This window comes from Heterocephalus glaber, unplaced genomic scaffold (genome assembly GCF_053883595.1).
Source record: "Heterocephalus glaber isolate CG9 unplaced genomic scaffold, H.glaber_assembly_v1.0 deba00000347, whole genome shotgun sequence".
NCBI lineage: Eukaryota > Metazoa > Chordata > Mammalia > Rodentia > Bathyergidae > Heterocephalus > Heterocephalus glaber.
In genome coordinates, this window is record NW_028258143.1 from 6,638,583 (window position 1) to 6,655,910 (window position 17,328).

At 32.4% G+C, this 17,328-nt stretch overlaps 1 protein-coding gene across 11 annotated transcripts in view; it reads left to right on the forward strand.

The window, feature by feature from the left end:
- Lrp1b (LDL receptor related protein 1B) overlaps window positions 1–17,328 on the forward strand; it is a 1,848,437-nt gene that overhangs the window by 1,628,498 nt on the left and 202,611 nt on the right. For all 11 annotated transcript variants that reach the window (XR_015445151.1, XM_087195526.1, XM_087195530.1 and 8 more), the window contains 3 exons: window positions 780–896; window positions 1,009–1,128; window positions 2,553–2,672. Coding sequence is in view for 10 of the 11 variants with exons in the window: in XM_087195526.1 (XP_087051652.1) it covers window positions 780–896; window positions 1,009–1,128; window positions 2,553–2,672 (357 nt within the window). In the remaining variant the exon portion in view is untranslated. The remainder of the gene's footprint in view (window positions 1–779; window positions 897–1,008; window positions 1,129–2,552; window positions 2,673–17,328) is intronic.

A 17,328-nucleotide genomic window follows, 5' to 3' on the forward strand; every position in this document is an offset into this window, starting at 1 on the left:
ATTTCCTCATTTATAAAATGGTCATGGTGATACCAAAGGGAGAAGATTATGAAATTAACTTAAAAACTGAATGTGATAGCATGTAGCTCAGTCCCTTGTACAGAGTAGATCCATAGTGTATTCTGCTTTATTATTAATCATATAAAATCAAACAATGTAGCAAAAGAAAACACATTATCATTTGTGAATTATTTATTATAGCCTGTATGTGTATTTATATATGCATTATATTTGAAGCATTGTCCTTATATATGAGTATTATAGAAATCAATATCAATCTCATTTAGATGTGATAGATACTGGAAGCATCTGCTTCAAGTATTACTAGAGAATTTGTACTGAGGAGTGATATATACATCATAGACAGATCAGAGGCAACAAAATGGTCAAGGAGAAATTATTTTTAAATATCAGAATGAGAATTTTTATTCTAGTAAATTTTATTCTGCAGTTTAATATCTTAATTCCATTTCAATAAAATGAGGACACATTTCTATACTTCTTATAATAAAGTTTTAAATATTTTTATATTTTTAGTCCCAGCCCTCTTAACATTTAGCATATGAAATCTAATCTGGAGGTTCATCTAAGTTGTTTATAGCTTACTTGTATATCAGAATATAAAAGATTTCTACATGTGAGACATTACTATTGTTCGCTGGGATATATTTAATATAAAAATATAACAAATATTTGAATGTCGGAAAAGCTCTGTTTAAGATGTCATAAGGTACAAGTGCTGTTCCATACGTAAGGCCTATGCATTTCTTCTTCCCCAGCTGAGTTTAAATGTCAGCCAGGCCGATTTCAGTGTGGAACTGGACTCTGTGCTTTGCCTGCATTCATCTGTGATGGAGAAAATGATTGTGGGGACAATTCAGATGAGCTCAACTGTGGTAGGTGATGACATTCCCGAGAAGCACATATCCAATGTTTAACTGGTTATGTACGCACTGATTTACGTTGGACATAGACCTCAGTTCAGACTTTTTGTTCACTCTATTTTAGACACACACGTTTGCTTGTCGGGTCAGTTCAAGTGCACGAAGAAGCGGAAATGCATACCGGTAAACCTGAGATGCAACGGGAAAGATGACTGCGGTGACGAGGAAGATGAAAGAGACTGTCGTAAGTCTCCTCACGTTGTCCTGTCTTGGCTTACCTTTGACTCTCAACAGAAATCGGTTTGAAAGATATTCAACATAAATTCTTACAAGGTGGAAAAACCAGCGATACTGGTCAAACAACTCTTAAGAGGCGCCAATTTAGGTGGAACATCTAACAAGTTCTATGTAACAATATAGAGACAAGTGAACCATGAGTGGTCTTTAAAATCTTCCTAAGGGTTATGACAAACATGAGGCACAGCCATTCATCAATATCACCCTTAAAAGAAACATCCAAAGCCACCTTGCGGTTGATGATGGATTTTTCCATAAACTGATTTTTGGACCATATTAAACAGAAGCTGCTAATTTATTTCTATCATTAAGTAGTTACTTGAAATGAACTCCATTATAACTAGAAGTATTTCCCCTATGAAGTACATATTTAAAGTATGATAAGAAATTAAAAATTCAGCAAATACTTCAAAAAGTTACTTGTAAAAATTATAAATAACATTCCATTTAAGAAATTATAACAAGTCACTCGAAATAAAATAAAAATATTTTTCTTTTCACTATTCACTCTGTACTGCAATCTCCTTCCAAAGATCAAAATACATTAAGTGAAAGTTAAAACATTGTACACCATATACACAGTGTACAGAGAGAAGCATGCATGTATGCGTGTGTGTGTACACACCCCACACCTCTGGCACACACACATATGCACAGGAACTAAAGAATTAAGCACCTGTCCAGTTTCACATTTTCAACAAAACTACTGTCAACATCTCTGACTTGGTGAAGTTTTATTTTATTCCTTTAAAATTTTTATCAGTTAATAATGTGCAGTCATCCAGCAATTTGATTAAGATGGTGCATTCAGAATAAAGTCAGCACCGGTTCTTTATGGCAAGCCATTCTGGAAGCCAATCCATTAAGCTGGCTAGGATTTGTGATGCAATTTACAGTCCGAGTCAGATGCTCACCACGTCCCTCAAAAACTTAACACATCTCCCAGACATTTGATTAAATGGTATGTTTTCATTTCCTCATTCACTTAATATCTTCCAATTTTGGTCTTTTTCTGTTTATAAAAATGCATATATCTAAATTCCTAAACATACCTTTAACATTATTTTGAAAGATCTTGTATGTTTTGTTTTTAAATTAGTTTTCCAATATATAATTAAGAGGATTTTAAACTCTAATTTTTTTATTAATGTATCATTGCGAAAATATGTCTTCCTTTTTATTTCCACTGGAAAGGATATTAGGAACATATTACAAGTAACAAAATGTTAAAGTTCCTTACCTTCAGAACCCAGTTAATTAAAAGATAATACTCTTTGAATAGACTGTTTTAGATATTTTCTAATTGCTTTTTATAAATAAAGTGTCTGCTGTCCTTCAAAACTACATATTCATGGCTGTTTTTCTCTTAAGCTGAAAACAGCTGTTCTCCAGATTATTTTCAATGCAAAACTACCAAACATTGCATTTCCAAGTTGTGGGTTTGTGATGAGGATCCAGACTGTGCAGATGCATCGGACGAAGCCAACTGTGGTGAGTGTTTTGTGACAATGCGTCTGATCTGCTTGCACTTGTGTCATCATCTGACATAGCCACAGGGAAGTAAATTTGAACACAATTCTGATGAAACAAAAGTCTTCAATGAGAAAGTTTTGTTTCTGTGTTCATCAAATTACAACAAAATTTATCTATTTTAGAGAAAGCTGTGAGGAGTAAAATTTAAAAAATAAGGATATCATAGTATAACCCAAGACTATTTATAAATGACAAATAAAAACATTAGGGCAATACCATCATATTGATGTGTATACATGATATGAAACTTTAATGTTTAGTAAACAATTTTCATATAGACTTCATAATTTTTGCTTAAATTTATGAGATTCTTCTTTGATTCAATAACTTTTTCTTTCATTTTAAATATAGTGGGGAAAAGTAAGGAAAAAAGAGTAAAGCACAAATTTTGTTTTAGTAAATGACAGTGTGATAGTGATCACTTAGCTTAGCATTTGGTTCTGAAATATTAATATTTTCACTTCAATTATTTACTTACAATGATTCTTAAGTAACATTGTAGATATGGGAAATATATTCATTTTGTTTAATGCATTTCATTCTACAGAATTTTGAAAATGTTAAGAATCAGATGGAAATGAAGAGTAGTTCCTATGTGTAATTCCTTTCTATCAATGTTTGCTAAACATTAATTAAGCCTGCTTGGTAGGGAAATGTGCCAGCTTGGTGTTCTTAGAGGATACAAAGCAATTATTTTAATAGTTGATTAGAGAAGACAAACTTCGTGCAAAGTAAACGTAAGATTTCTAATCTTCATAGTCAAAATTGTTTAAATTAATTTGCTAGATTTTACATTACTCTGGCTTAATTTTTGTGGGGGAAACAAAACTAACATAATCCTTACATTCTCTAAAATTCCATTTGTATTAAACAATCTACATAATCACTGGTAATAATAACATACTGAATTTGTTTTCTGAATATTGTCTTCCACATAACTGTGTCTTTGGAACATACAACCATTACACCTTGTCACAGGATCGTAAAACGACTATCATTTTATCGGGTTGTTCGTCACAATTGATTTATAAAGCCTCAAACTATATTCAACATCAGTTTTCCCATAACAATTCTAAAGTAGACTGATTAATATTACCAACTAGTAGGGCCAGGGATTTAGCTCAGTGGTTCCAGCGCCTACCTCCCAAGAGCAAGGTCCGGAGTTCAATCCCTGGTAGCAAACAAACAAACAAAAAATCAAATCAAATATTACCAACTAGTTTGCTCAGTTGTCTCTTGTATTTTTTGTTTATTAAATAAAAGTGAAATAATGGCTTAATTTTGAGTAATTTTTTTGGCTGGAATGTTGTTTCTGTATTTCTGTATTTTATCTTCCTCCATACTTGAAAAATTTAACTATTATGGTGGGTTATATTAATTTAAAAATATGTAACCTCTTGCTTGGCTAGTCATCTTTCATTAATGTGTTAGCTATATTCACACTATCAAGTTTGTGAGATGAATTTGAACTTACTGCACAGCATTATACTTTCCACAATTTTTGTTTTTCCAAAATGACGTTGAACACATTCAGACAAAAGATAGAACTGACAAAGATGTATTTTCATTTTACTTGAAATAGGTGACTGGAAACTTTGAGTAAGGCTGCTCAAGAAAGTAACATATTTTTAAAGTTAAAATAATTACACATTAATTTATAAAGTATTTCGAACATTCAGATATATATAGAAACTTACACACTAAGTACTATGTAATCTACCAATTCACCTATGAATACCTCATGTAAAACACTTATATCCATACAGTCACACTTCAGAAATTCCTCTCTATTCCTCTGAAGGTTCTGAAGTCATTCATATGTATTTAAAAATATTATTATATAAATATACATCTTGAGACCACAGTGTTAAGTGAAATAAATCAGACATACAAGTTTAAATATTACTTTATTTCTCTTATATGGGAAACTCAAACTATAAATAAGGAGAAAAACAAAAGATAGATATTAGGAAGTAGGGAGCTCTTTTTCAAATGGGAAAAGGAACAAGAGATGGAGGGCCAGGAAGGGAAGGAATGGAAAAGAGATTTTTAAAATGTTGAAGAAAAAAATGGAAATAGAGCTTTTGCACATGAGGAAAAGAAGAAAAGTTGGGAGAAGGGAAGACAGGGAGGTGAAGGCAACAACAACAAAGAATTAAGATATGTTATGTAGATGTGCAAACTCCCTGTAATAAATGTAATCATTCTGTTCTGCAAACATATACTAATAAAATATACATCTAAAAGCTTAGGAGATTTTGAAAAAGTATATAATGATATATTTCTTTTATTATAATGTAGTATATTAATAAGGATAAATAATATATGAATCTATTTCCTTACTAGAGGTTATTTCCACACTTTACAATTATTAAGCATTTATTAGCAAATTAAGCACACATTTCCTTCAACCATGAAGTCTCAGTTCCCCATGTACATTCTCTAGTTATCACCTTGTACAAAAGCTCATTTAAAACAAAATTGACAACGTGGAGAAGCAGGACCCTCTTAAATGTTAGTTACGTCAGCAAGAGGATAAATAATACTTGGGATGAAGGGCCAGGAATGAGCCTAAATAATGACCCTCTGCTGCTGTTGATTGTAACTATAACTGTAGTGACAAAATTCATATTTGAATTTAGTAATTTTTAAAAAATTGTGTCTTGTTAAATTTAGAATAGCTTTTAACAAATGTTAGCTACATGCTTTAAGGATAGTCTGTGGTACAAATAAATTGGTGATGAATATAGTTTGAGGCTTTTCTTTGTGAATTAATTGGGAAGACTAATCCAACAGCATGATAAATAGTATTCTGATTCTGCAACAAGTTGTAATGGTTGCATATTCCAACAACACAGTTATATGGAAGATAGTATTAGGAAAACACCCCATGGACATGTTTTATTGCCAGTGATTATAAAAGTATTTATGGGGCGAATTTTCTGTGAGTACTAAATTTTGGAGAACAGTGCACACTTACAGCATTTTGTTAGGGCATCTGTTTAGTGCTTTTAATCCATGTTTCCAGGACTTAAATATAGGTTACAGTACTTAAATGTCTATTTTGACAAGCAAACAAATCTTCAGAACTTTCTCAAATGCCCCTACCCTGCTCTGTGGCTATCACGTTTAAGGGTAGCATGTGTGGTGAGAAAAGGGGAGACTGTCATTGAGGGAAAAGACCTTTGTGTGAGCAGTAGGGAGGAGGAAGAAACATTGTTGGTCTCTAGGAGTGTTTGCTTTCATCTGGGTTTGCACTGCAGCTTGGGCTGTGGAGTGTGGAGGGAGGCCGTCATCACTCAGGGTCTGAGCATAAGCTTCAGTGTACTCCATGTCTCCATTCCTGGTGAGCTACCCTCTGTTCTTAAGTTGCTGCCTATCTTCTTGGGTCAAGATTCGCACGGGAGCACGATCCTGCAAAACTCCCCGCTCTTGGCGGGAGGAGCCAGGAGTCTTATTTCATTTTTATCTAACTACCACTCACTTCTAAAGTCACAAGCTCTGTCCTAAATTTCATTGACTGTGGCATGCACCTGATGCTAGTTGTTTTTCCTAGAAGATGGTCTCTCCACAAGAGAGCTATGGGTCACCGTGGCATCCACCTTCCCATTGTCCCTGGATCATCATATACCACTATAGACGCTGCTGTGATCTCTCAAGGACATATATGGCCTAACTTCTAACTCTGATCCTACCTTTCTTTTTCTTCTGACAATTTCTCAGGATCCGGAAGTAGACTTTCTATTTTTTTTCTACCTATCTGGAAGAAATTTCTATACTGTAACTTAGCCATTGTTGAGGGGATCCTTGCTTGTTCTGCTCCTTGCTCTGCCTAGTTTTATTGGGGCAATAGCTTACAGAAGGGAGAGAAATGAACACTATAGTTTCACTGTTTTCCAATCTTTTGCACCGTATAAATTATTTGACCCCAGATGATACATACATATGTCACAATCTTTCTTTTAAAAGGAAGCAATTTAACTTTTGGTATATTTCTCAAATTTCAAAATAGTTTTAATGAAATGAATGTGTTTTACAAAAAACTTGATAATATTTGGAAATTATTTTCTATGTCTAAAGAAGCTTCTGTTAATTCACTAATATTTTACACTATTATTTCACTGTATTCTATGATAAAAATCTTGATATATCATGTTTTTTTCTCACCCATCTATTTCCTTTGTGAATATCAGCCTTTTCTCCTTTTTCCATCAATGATGTTTTCTTGTGTATTTTTGTGTATGTGCATGTGTGTGAGAGAGAAAACATCTCTTTGGTATTGAAAGAGTTTGATTCCCATAGAGCCCTTAAAGCAGAGGCTGGCTATATGAAAATAACCACAAATTTTCCTCCTTAATACAAAGGAATGAATTACTGGTATATGAATCTCTAAGTAGTCTAAGTGAAATAAGCATATTTAGTTTTTGTTTGTTTGTTTTTAATATATGACTAACTCCATCAAAGGACTGTGCAATTATTTATTCATATTTCTTTTTAAAGTTATTTTCTCTCACAATAAGAAGAAATTATGAGATTTAAATGCTGTTGCACAAAGGTAACAAGGAGCCCACACAATGTGTTGGGAGAGATACAAATTATTCTAGACTCTGAATAATCTGTACTAAATGCCATGAAAGGAAATAGCTCTTTGTCCAGTGAGAATGAAAATTGAGTTCACACGAGATCCGTTTATTTTAATTAGAAAGCCAGGCTTCCATAGTTGAATTTTTAAAAAAGTTATTGATTAAAGAATTTAATATTCTGAGATATTTTTCTTTGAAAAAAATTCCTCTTTGTCATATGGCTCTTCTATCCTGTGCCAAGTATATTTGGTTCTTTACAAATACAAAATAAAAACACACTTATACAAGCACATATATATGATATCTATCTATCTATCTATCTATATATATATATCTATATATATATATCTGTATATGTTACAGATTTGTAATGGAATTTGAAAAGAGCAAGAATTATACAAATTAGAAAAGAAAATAAAACATGAGAAATGTAGAACTTTGCAATATCAGGTTTGATAGGTCTACTTTTGGGAAAAAAAAGATTTTCTTTTATTTTATAAGATTTTGTTTATAAGATTCTATTAAGGTATCTTTGGTCTAGTCCTTTCCATAGTGAATATTCTATAATTTGTGTTTTCAAGTGGTATTTAATTTTCATTTGCACCATGTTTAGATGATTAAGTGGTATGTCAGTGAATGTAAATAATTAGAAAGGTCATATTGATTTTCTTCAGTACCCACAAAACTTGTTAATATTATACAAAAAGCATACTGCTTAAATCTTTTAAATATTTTTGATTTGCACTTCTAACTTAAAATCAGTTTGAGAATTCAGATACTATCATATTTTACTTATGGAAAGGTTATCAATTTTCTACCATTAGCACTTTGGCACATAATATAATGGGAAGATGAAAACCATTTTAGAATTATAACTAAAATTTACTGGCTTTGTTATCTGTTATACTGAAGAATGCTGTATTGATGATTCTATTCATCTATATATAGATGTTGTATAATGTCCAATCAGTCTTAATTTTATTGGTTAGGATGCAAGGGCTCTGGGCTACATTGAGAATAAGTAAGCCACCATGTTTAAATGTTTGGTGGTTCTGGGGAAAATAGTGGAAGTGGAACAAGATGTGAAGTAGGACTTAGTTTGAGATATCTGTCACTTCTTTGGGTTGTGACCGTGAGAGTAAGTTATTGTTTATTCTTAACTGTCATCAAAATAAAACTTTGTAATTAATATTGCCATTTAATCAAATATCTTGATAAATATTTAGAAAATGACTATCCACAGAAATTCTACAGGAGGAATTTTTATTTTACCTAAAGTAGAATTTATTCAAGAATATGGTTCTAGGGTTTGCAAAACAAAGAACAGGTCTTCTTTGTAACTGGGAGTTTCTCATTTCTATGAATCACAGGCTTATTCTGATTTTGCTTTCCTTCTCAATTCTGTGTCCTAAGAGAAAGACACCCACCATCATGCAAGTATGCCCCTTTTGATACAGAGACATGATTTTGACTTATATCTAATTAAAAGCAGAAGAGATACAATACAATATGATTTATTGAAGTTCATATAATTTAAATATATTTTCAAAACTATTTTTTGGTTAATTGTATTTGGATTACACATATTGTGTATCTTACTAAAGCAACCAGATCTCCAATTTTAGTTCATATATATATATATATTTGTTTTGTAGAGAAAGGGTCTTGTTTTGTAATTCAAGCTGGCCTTGAACTCGCTATGTAGCCCAGGTTGGCCTTGAACTCCTGACCATCCTCCTGCCTCAGCCTCCTAAGTGCTGAGATTATGTGCTCATCACCACTTCTGGCAAAGTCCATATATTAATATTAAATCAAAATTAATAAAAAGTTACAGAGCCTATGAGTACCTGCAATAGTAGTTTCATAGGTTTAGGTTGTAAATGCCAAAATAAAATTGAGTACACTAGTTTATTTAATTTATTAAATTTAATTATTTGTGAATTAAATGTGATAATATTTAGTACTAATTACTGAGTGGCAGATTCAATGAAAATCCTACGTAAGAACTATGAAAACTTACTTTTAAATATTATGAATTATTTAGAATAACATTTAATTGAGTGGTTGAATGTGTAGCATGTAATATGTTTCAGCTTCTTGGAAACATTTTAAAATTTTAATCTAATTTGCTGTATTATGAAGTTTTATACTGGCAAAAAGTTTGTGTGTGACTAAGTAGTATGTATAGCTTAAGGACATTCATTCAAACAATTTTATCAGTTTAAAATTTTTAAATAAAATTTGGACTTTGTTGATAGTTTACTCTTTGTAATTATCTTCTGAATGGCAAAAATAAAATCTAATCAGAAAACCGAATATATTATCTATTTCCAATTAATCTTAATTTTTATACATAAACATCATAACATCATTTTATACATAAACATCATAACATCAAATAACAATTACATCTATGTATCAAGAAGATGCCTTATATAGATATTTATAGGTGCTTCTTAAAATTCTCATAGACGATAGGATACTACATTACTTCTTGAATACCTGTTCTAGAAGTTCTGTGTGTGAACTTAAATTGGGTGGAATAAGCATACATCCAGTTTGACTGTCATTATTGGCACAAGAAGTGAGTCATTTGGAACAATTGTGCAATTCCTCACTGTGATTCTTGTAATCTGCAAAACCCCAAGACTGAAAAAGCCAGGAACTGAGAACTGAAAACCACGTTTAGTTAATTATTGAGGAATTATAGAAGTACAAAACAAACCTACCTCCAGCGTGCATAAAACATTTTATGAACTCTGTGTTGATAGTTGTTTGTTTTTATTTAAGAGTATTTTATTGAGTTGGAAGAAAATTGAAGTTACTACTACAAAATGATAAATATATATATATATGTATATACGTATTTCTTCAGGATTCAGCATATCCTTTTTAAAAATGTCTAAAGAAATAATTGCATCATTGATTTTTGCACATTTAATAATTTAAAACCTACTTTTTAAAATGAGGAGCTGAAATGAAAAAGTTTGAACTTTGAGGAGCTCTCAAGTTAGTGCCTCCTGTTCTTTGCAGAGGGAAATACCAAGTACTTTAAAATTCCTGGACACTATAAATCCATCTTACAAAATCAGGTCCTGTCAGTATTACTAGTTTCTTCTTAATATTTTATATGTATTATTAAACTTGTTTTTGTATCATTCTAATATTCATTTCTACACTTGATCTTAGTCAAAAGGCTGAGAAGCAATATATTCATTTCTTCAAATAATGAACACCTACTGAAAAATGTCATAATTTTCATGATTCAAGAAATTCAAAGTTTAATAATAGGGACAATTAATGGTATTAAAATCTTATTAAGTAATAGGCATTATGTTAAGTACTTTGTGTAAATTATATCATTTAATTATCAAAACAACCCTGGGAGAGGGAATAATGGTTTATTCCCATTTCAAAAGTAAAGGTATGAGACTCAGGGAGTGTAAATCCTTTTCTCATTGGCACATGGATAAAAAGTAAGAAAACATGTATTTAAATACATAAAATATGACTCTAGATACTTATTTTTAATTATCATTATCAAAACAGCTTCCTTGACCTGCTATAATTTACACGAAGGCAAGGCAAACAACACATATAAAAGTGATCTCAAGTGTTTGAAATTACTAAATGCCACCAGAAAATATAAAGTCAATAGAGGGTTTTTTTTGAAATACAAAGTTTAAATCTTTATTTAGTCCTAACTCATTATTTTTGTTATTAACATGATCAACAATTTTTTTTTTGGGGGGGGACCAGGCATCCAACTCGGGTCCTTGTGGGTGCAAGGTAGGCGGCAGAATCAGTGAGCTAAATCCCTGGCCAGATCAATAATATTTTTAATGTAATCCACTTTTTGGTTTATTTTTTATTTTAGTTTATTAGTAAATGTTTGCCATACATAATATTTATATTCTTTGTGGGAAGTTGGTAATGTACATAACACATTTCCATGCCTTTTTTCATCCCCTTTCCCTTCCCTTTCTCCTCCCTCTACCCATCCTTTGATCACCTGGCTAAAATCCTTTGCAGTATAGCTTTCTAACTCACATGGAGTGAATGGAAATGAGAGTGACTATATAAACATATTGTCTAAAGAAAATTTGAAAGCAAAAATAGACCAACTAAATGTCATATGCTTTTTATTATCACATTTGTCAGTGGACAATTCTAAACATGATATTAAAAAATCATGCCCTGCAACACCATACCAGTAAATAGGACCCAAAATGGAAATCTAGCGGCTTTCTATAAAAGTAACCATAATAATAAAGTGTAAGTGCAATGAAAACAGTTTATTAAGTTCTAGTTTGAAAAAGTCCTGGTTTGACTATGACCTATCAAAATCCAGAGAAATTATTTGAATGTCAGAGAAGCTATATCTCCCTATAATAAAACTTTTCATAATAAAGGAACTGAGAAGAACAAAAGGGAATTTAACAGGACATCATTCCTCACTAGCCATTCTATGTCAGCCAGCACATGTTCACACTCTATTTGAACTATGTGGCCTGCAACCCACAGCTTACTGTCTTGTGTCATACATACCACAATTTGGTAACATTGTCCTCCTCCATGTAAACTATGAGAAGCAACACATTTCCTGTTATGTTCCTCCGACGTGCCAAGATTGTATCACTTTATACTATATTTTGACACTGCAACTTTAGGGAGAAGGTATTTATTTAGTGTCTATAAATTTATTTGATATTACATTTCATGAATACTTATGAGAATCCTAGGAGTGTGAGGCAATTCAGGAGAAGTAGCAGTTATGTGTTAAATTTAGGGCATAGTTGGATTTGTGAATCCAGAGACAAATTTAAACATGGCAGGTGATACTATGTTTTTAAAAGTAGGACTAAATATATTCAATGGTAGATATGAATAATTATTATGTTTTTGACAATAGCTCTATAGAATTGTTTGTATAATTTTATATAAAGAAATGAATACTAATTACTCATATCAAAAATGATAAACTTTCACAAGTTGGTAAGATTTGTTTCTTAATTATTTTATAGAATATCCACTTTTTGGTGTAGAAAAGCTTTCATATATTTTGGACAAAAAATATTCATATCATATCAAATTATCTTTTTCAAGAAATCTTTCCATTTTCACTCTTTAGCCATGACCTCTTTCTTGATTCTAAAATTCAGATACCTTGTTTAGAATTCTGTTTGAGTCTGACTTCTTCAAAACAGACTAAAGCAGTACAGACTAATCTTCAAGGATAACCTTCTACTGGATTGAAACCCCTGATGATAGAAATTATGTTATTCATATTGAAATATGGTAATTATTGAGTAGTAAATATTTCATGATTAAATGAAAATGAATGAGTATATTTAATTTTTGAATCAGGTATTTTCTCTTTCCTGATTACTGTCGTTTATAATATAAAATATTATGTATTTATATAGTTGGATCAAGTTGGTTTCCTTGAAAATTTCAGGATGTGTGTGGGGGAGGGTAGATTGTAAGTAGACAGTAGATACCAAGTGTGCTTTTGGTGAATGAAGACATTTCTTAGAAGCTAACTCTATATAAGCAATAAAGAGCTGGAATAGTGCTTTTCAAAAAGATGTCTGAACTGCTTTCTTATTCAAAACTTCCTCACAATCTAAATAAAGAGTAAAAAGTACAAGAAATCTATTAATACAGAAAATTGGTTCTGGTCAATTGTTCATAAATTGTTTCTATTAAATATGGATGAATAAATGGTCATTATGTACTTTAAAATATGCTTGATTATTGAAAATAGAGTGTGTGTTCATGCTAATATTACTTACTGTTGGTATGCTTTCAAAATCTTTACCATGCTGAACAGGAAATTACTAACACTATTTTGTCCCAATGTAATGAAAAATTTAAAAGCAGGAAAGCATTACTTTCTGTTTTCAGAAACAGAAATTACTTTCTGTTTTATGAAACTGGTTAGTCGACCAGTGAGCTTCAATTGTCCATATCTTTTTTGGAAAGATGTAGTTATGTCTTGGTACTATATACTGTATTTGTTGGCAATGAAACACATGTAAGAGATGAACATGCTAAAGATTTTAGTTTAGAATAATTAAACCTAAAGTAATTATGTTACTCTATTGGCCAAAGGTGTGATTGTCATCCAAGAACGATTGATGTGCGTGAGGCGAGAGGGTGGGAGTGCCAAACTTAAGATTCGGGACTTTTATCAGCTATTCAGGAGCTGAAATTTGCAGCTCCTTTATTGATAGAGCAAAAGTATTTATAGACCTCGTTCCATTTTTTGGCTTAGTAATGTGACTCAGTAATTTTCAGCATGTTACTGACAGATGGAAAGTGCTCACTAACCATATTTTTGAAATAACGTGTGTGATCATTAATTAAGATGTGTCAACTTAATTCAGTAAGAACCACCCAGCAGATTAGTAAAGCTCTAGATATGTTTGTAGATGATTGACATGTAGGCCACAAACTAAAGACCACCACCCAATATGCAGGTGGCACCAACAAATAGGCTTATAGCCTGTACGGAATAAAGATAAAGAAGATGAAGCCTTTCCTTTTTCCTCTTTGGAAGAGTTCTGGTCTTTATCATTGCCTTTGGACATTTGTCTCCAGTTCCTTCAGGCTTCCAGTGTAGACCTGTCAAACTGCCAATGCAGACCTATTGGTTTTCCAACACAGATTCCCACCAGGCTCTGTAGTGAGCTCCAAACTTCAACTTCTGAGTGGATCCTTGGGCTCTCCAGCCCCTAGATGTCCATTCCGCATTCTCCCACCCCTAAATTTCCTGGTGGCTCTGCCAAGACCACTTTGTAAATCCTTTTATGAATATAAACATTAATAATATAAATATATTTGTTTCTCTAGTGAACCTGATATGGCATGGAATACATTTCTAAGTTACAATTAAAGAAAGGACTGGGAATGGCAAGTCTACTCAGTTCCATCCATAGATCATATATGGTTATAAAGTTCACTGATTATTTGTGTGGAAAAGGATCACTAGATGTCATCATATGAAAGTAGAGCTACATCTGTCAAACCCAATCAAATCAAACAAGTAAGAAGCAAGTAAACAAAAAGTCACATTTCTAGTAAAATCCTCATTCTATATATTAAGCCTGTTTTTATTCTCTCCAATAGAAATTATGATGCCTAACATTATCATTTATGAAAATACTGTGCTTAGAGACACTGAAAATAACTTCTTTCACCACGTTCCTCCACCCAAATAATTCAATTATTTCAATGTCTTCACATGAGTGAGATTTTTCATTCTTTTTTTTCCAGCTTTACATCTCTCCTCTGAAATCTTGCCAAAACCCATGCTTTAGTTATGAGAAAAAATGCAGTGCTTTTCATTAGATTATGTACGATGATCTCACCATTCTCCATCATTTGTGCCTGCTTTTGTATTTTAATATTGCTTCCTATTAGAAGCAAATAAAACCAATATTTACAGTGTTGATCTTTGACCAACTTGTATTGTCTCCTACTCCATCCAAAATTTTTGAGATTTTTGCATACCTTATGGCATTCAATGTCATATATTTACATACTTGCACATCATTGCCTTTTTAAATGATCTAATGAAAACCTGTTATGAAGTTTTGTAATTGTTCAATTTATTACAGATATGTAAAAATTTGAGGAATGAGTAAAGAAAATAAACAAAAGTAAAAAAGCTTATATTTTGTTCTACCAAATTTATGGTATATTCTCTCATAAGTCTGGGCTAAAGGGCTCTAGTTTTCTTTTCAGGGTTTATTTATGTTTTTCTTTTCATTTTTATGTAAGTACTGATTTCTTCCAAATAGTTCAAAAATGTAGGTTGAATTAGTATGCAAAATTGACTTTAATTGTAAGAAGTTTGTAATATATAGAACAGCTAACCTGTCCTGTCAAATCTGTACAGTGACACATGAATCTTCATATGCAGAAAGGAAAGTGAACATGTACACGACACATGGACAAATTCATGGAAAAGTTCAGGAGCTCTGGAGTTATTAGGAGCAAGACTCCATTTGTGATTTTAACATTTATTATTTGGGTAAATTTTTCAGATCATTACTATTTCTTCATTTATAAGTTGGTTCAATATATTTAGACTTAGAAAATTGATTAGAGGGTTAAAATAATTCTCTGTATATGAATATCTAGCACATAGGAGGCCCTTAAAAATAGCTCTGGACACATATTGCTCAACACTTAGCATTGAAATGGGCTAAAGTACCCAATTATTCATTTTTTAATGGAGAGTGAAGGTAACAAGTAAAATATGTCAGCAAATAATATACAATTTTATAACACTGAAATACAATTTTTCTTCGTAATTTTGCATTTCTTGTCACAAGAGTAGAAAACTAAATGACAAATTAGAATTCTCAAAGAGTTTATAACTTCAGATAAAATATATCCAGTACAATAATTAATGTTAACTGGGCATGTGACACATATTAATTTTTAGATCTACATTGTATACCTTTTACAAAAGCTTACAATCACAATTCTGTATATGCACTATATTTTTCTGAGGCCTGTTTATTGGGACAACAACTTTACTTAGGGACAGTTGGCATATAGTAAATTACAAAATTTTAATAGACATAATTTGATCAGTTTTAACAAGTGTAAATGAAAGCCTTGACATATCTCTATAATAATCAAGGTATTGAATATATTTATCAGTACCAGGAATTTCCCTCTTACCATTTCCTACATCAGTACCACTGTATGCCACCACTTAACTTTCAATCCCCAAATACTAGTGTGCACTTATATAAAACTGTGTTTTACTGTGTATTAATATTTGCCACCACTGAGATAAAATACCCTACCTCTGCAACTTCAAGAAGGATAAGATGGGGATTAGGGTCTGGGTATTTAGCTCAATGGTTTTGCTGCCTGCTGTGTAAGCACAAGGACCCGAGTTCTATCCCTGGTGGCAAAAAAAAAAAAAAAAAAAAAAAAGGATAAGATTATTTTTGCTCATGAGCTCAGAAGTTCAGTCCATGCATGGTCAGCTGGCTCTAACACAGAAATGGCATGGTGAAGGACATTGTGGAAGAAAGTTACCTAACACATACCAGCCAGTAAGCAGAGAGAGAAGGAAGGAATTCGCAATAAAAACCTTTCCTCTTTTAAGTTGTGGGTGTCAGGTACTTTATCCCAGTGATGGACAAGTTGAATGACACAGAAGTAGACCCAGAGGGGTCCTATTGCTGTGAATATACATGACTGTGTGGTTCAGAAGCCTTTGGGACAGGTTTATTTGAGGAATTTGGATAGGTTTGGAGATGCAGGCTAGAGGACTCCTAGAATTCTATAAGCCAAGCTTTATGGGTGATTCTATTTGGAAGTTGAGAAAACCAGAATGCTGATAAGAATGCAGGTGGTAAGTCCCAGGTTCATGGAGTTTCAGATAAGAATAAACACTGTATTGGAAACTGTACTTCAGATCATATCTATTTCATTTTGGCAAAGAATTTGTTTACATTTTTTTTTTCATACTGTAAGACTTTGTGTAGAGCTGATTTAAAAGGTGGCAGTAATTGATCAGTTGGAGGAAATTTCAAAGCAGCCCGAAATTCAGCTGTTGCATGAATAATGCTGCCTGCTTTTAGCCAGATCTATAGTGAGGATAAAGAGAAAAAAGCAGAGGTGGATGATCTGAGATATTTACATTTTCACCAAAAAGGAAAAGCTAACACCATTGGGGTCCAAGAGAGTAGGGTTGCTGGAAATATTAGCATTGAAAAGAACACTGGTACTTTGTATCAGGGCAATAGAAAATGATGTCTTGAAGGTATCTCAGTGATTGAACCATCCCACCATTTGCAGTCCTAAGTGTGGAAAAGGATAAACTACTGTATTTTGAAAAACTTTGCTTTGAGAAGAGAACTACAGCATATCCTGCTCAGTCAGGGATGCCTAGGTAAATGTATCCCTGAGTTCAGCCATTCAGGCCGTCATAGGCTGCTGCAGCAGCCATGATACAAGCAGGCCAGGGTATTGGTTGATCTGGCAACAGACTCTGGCATCAT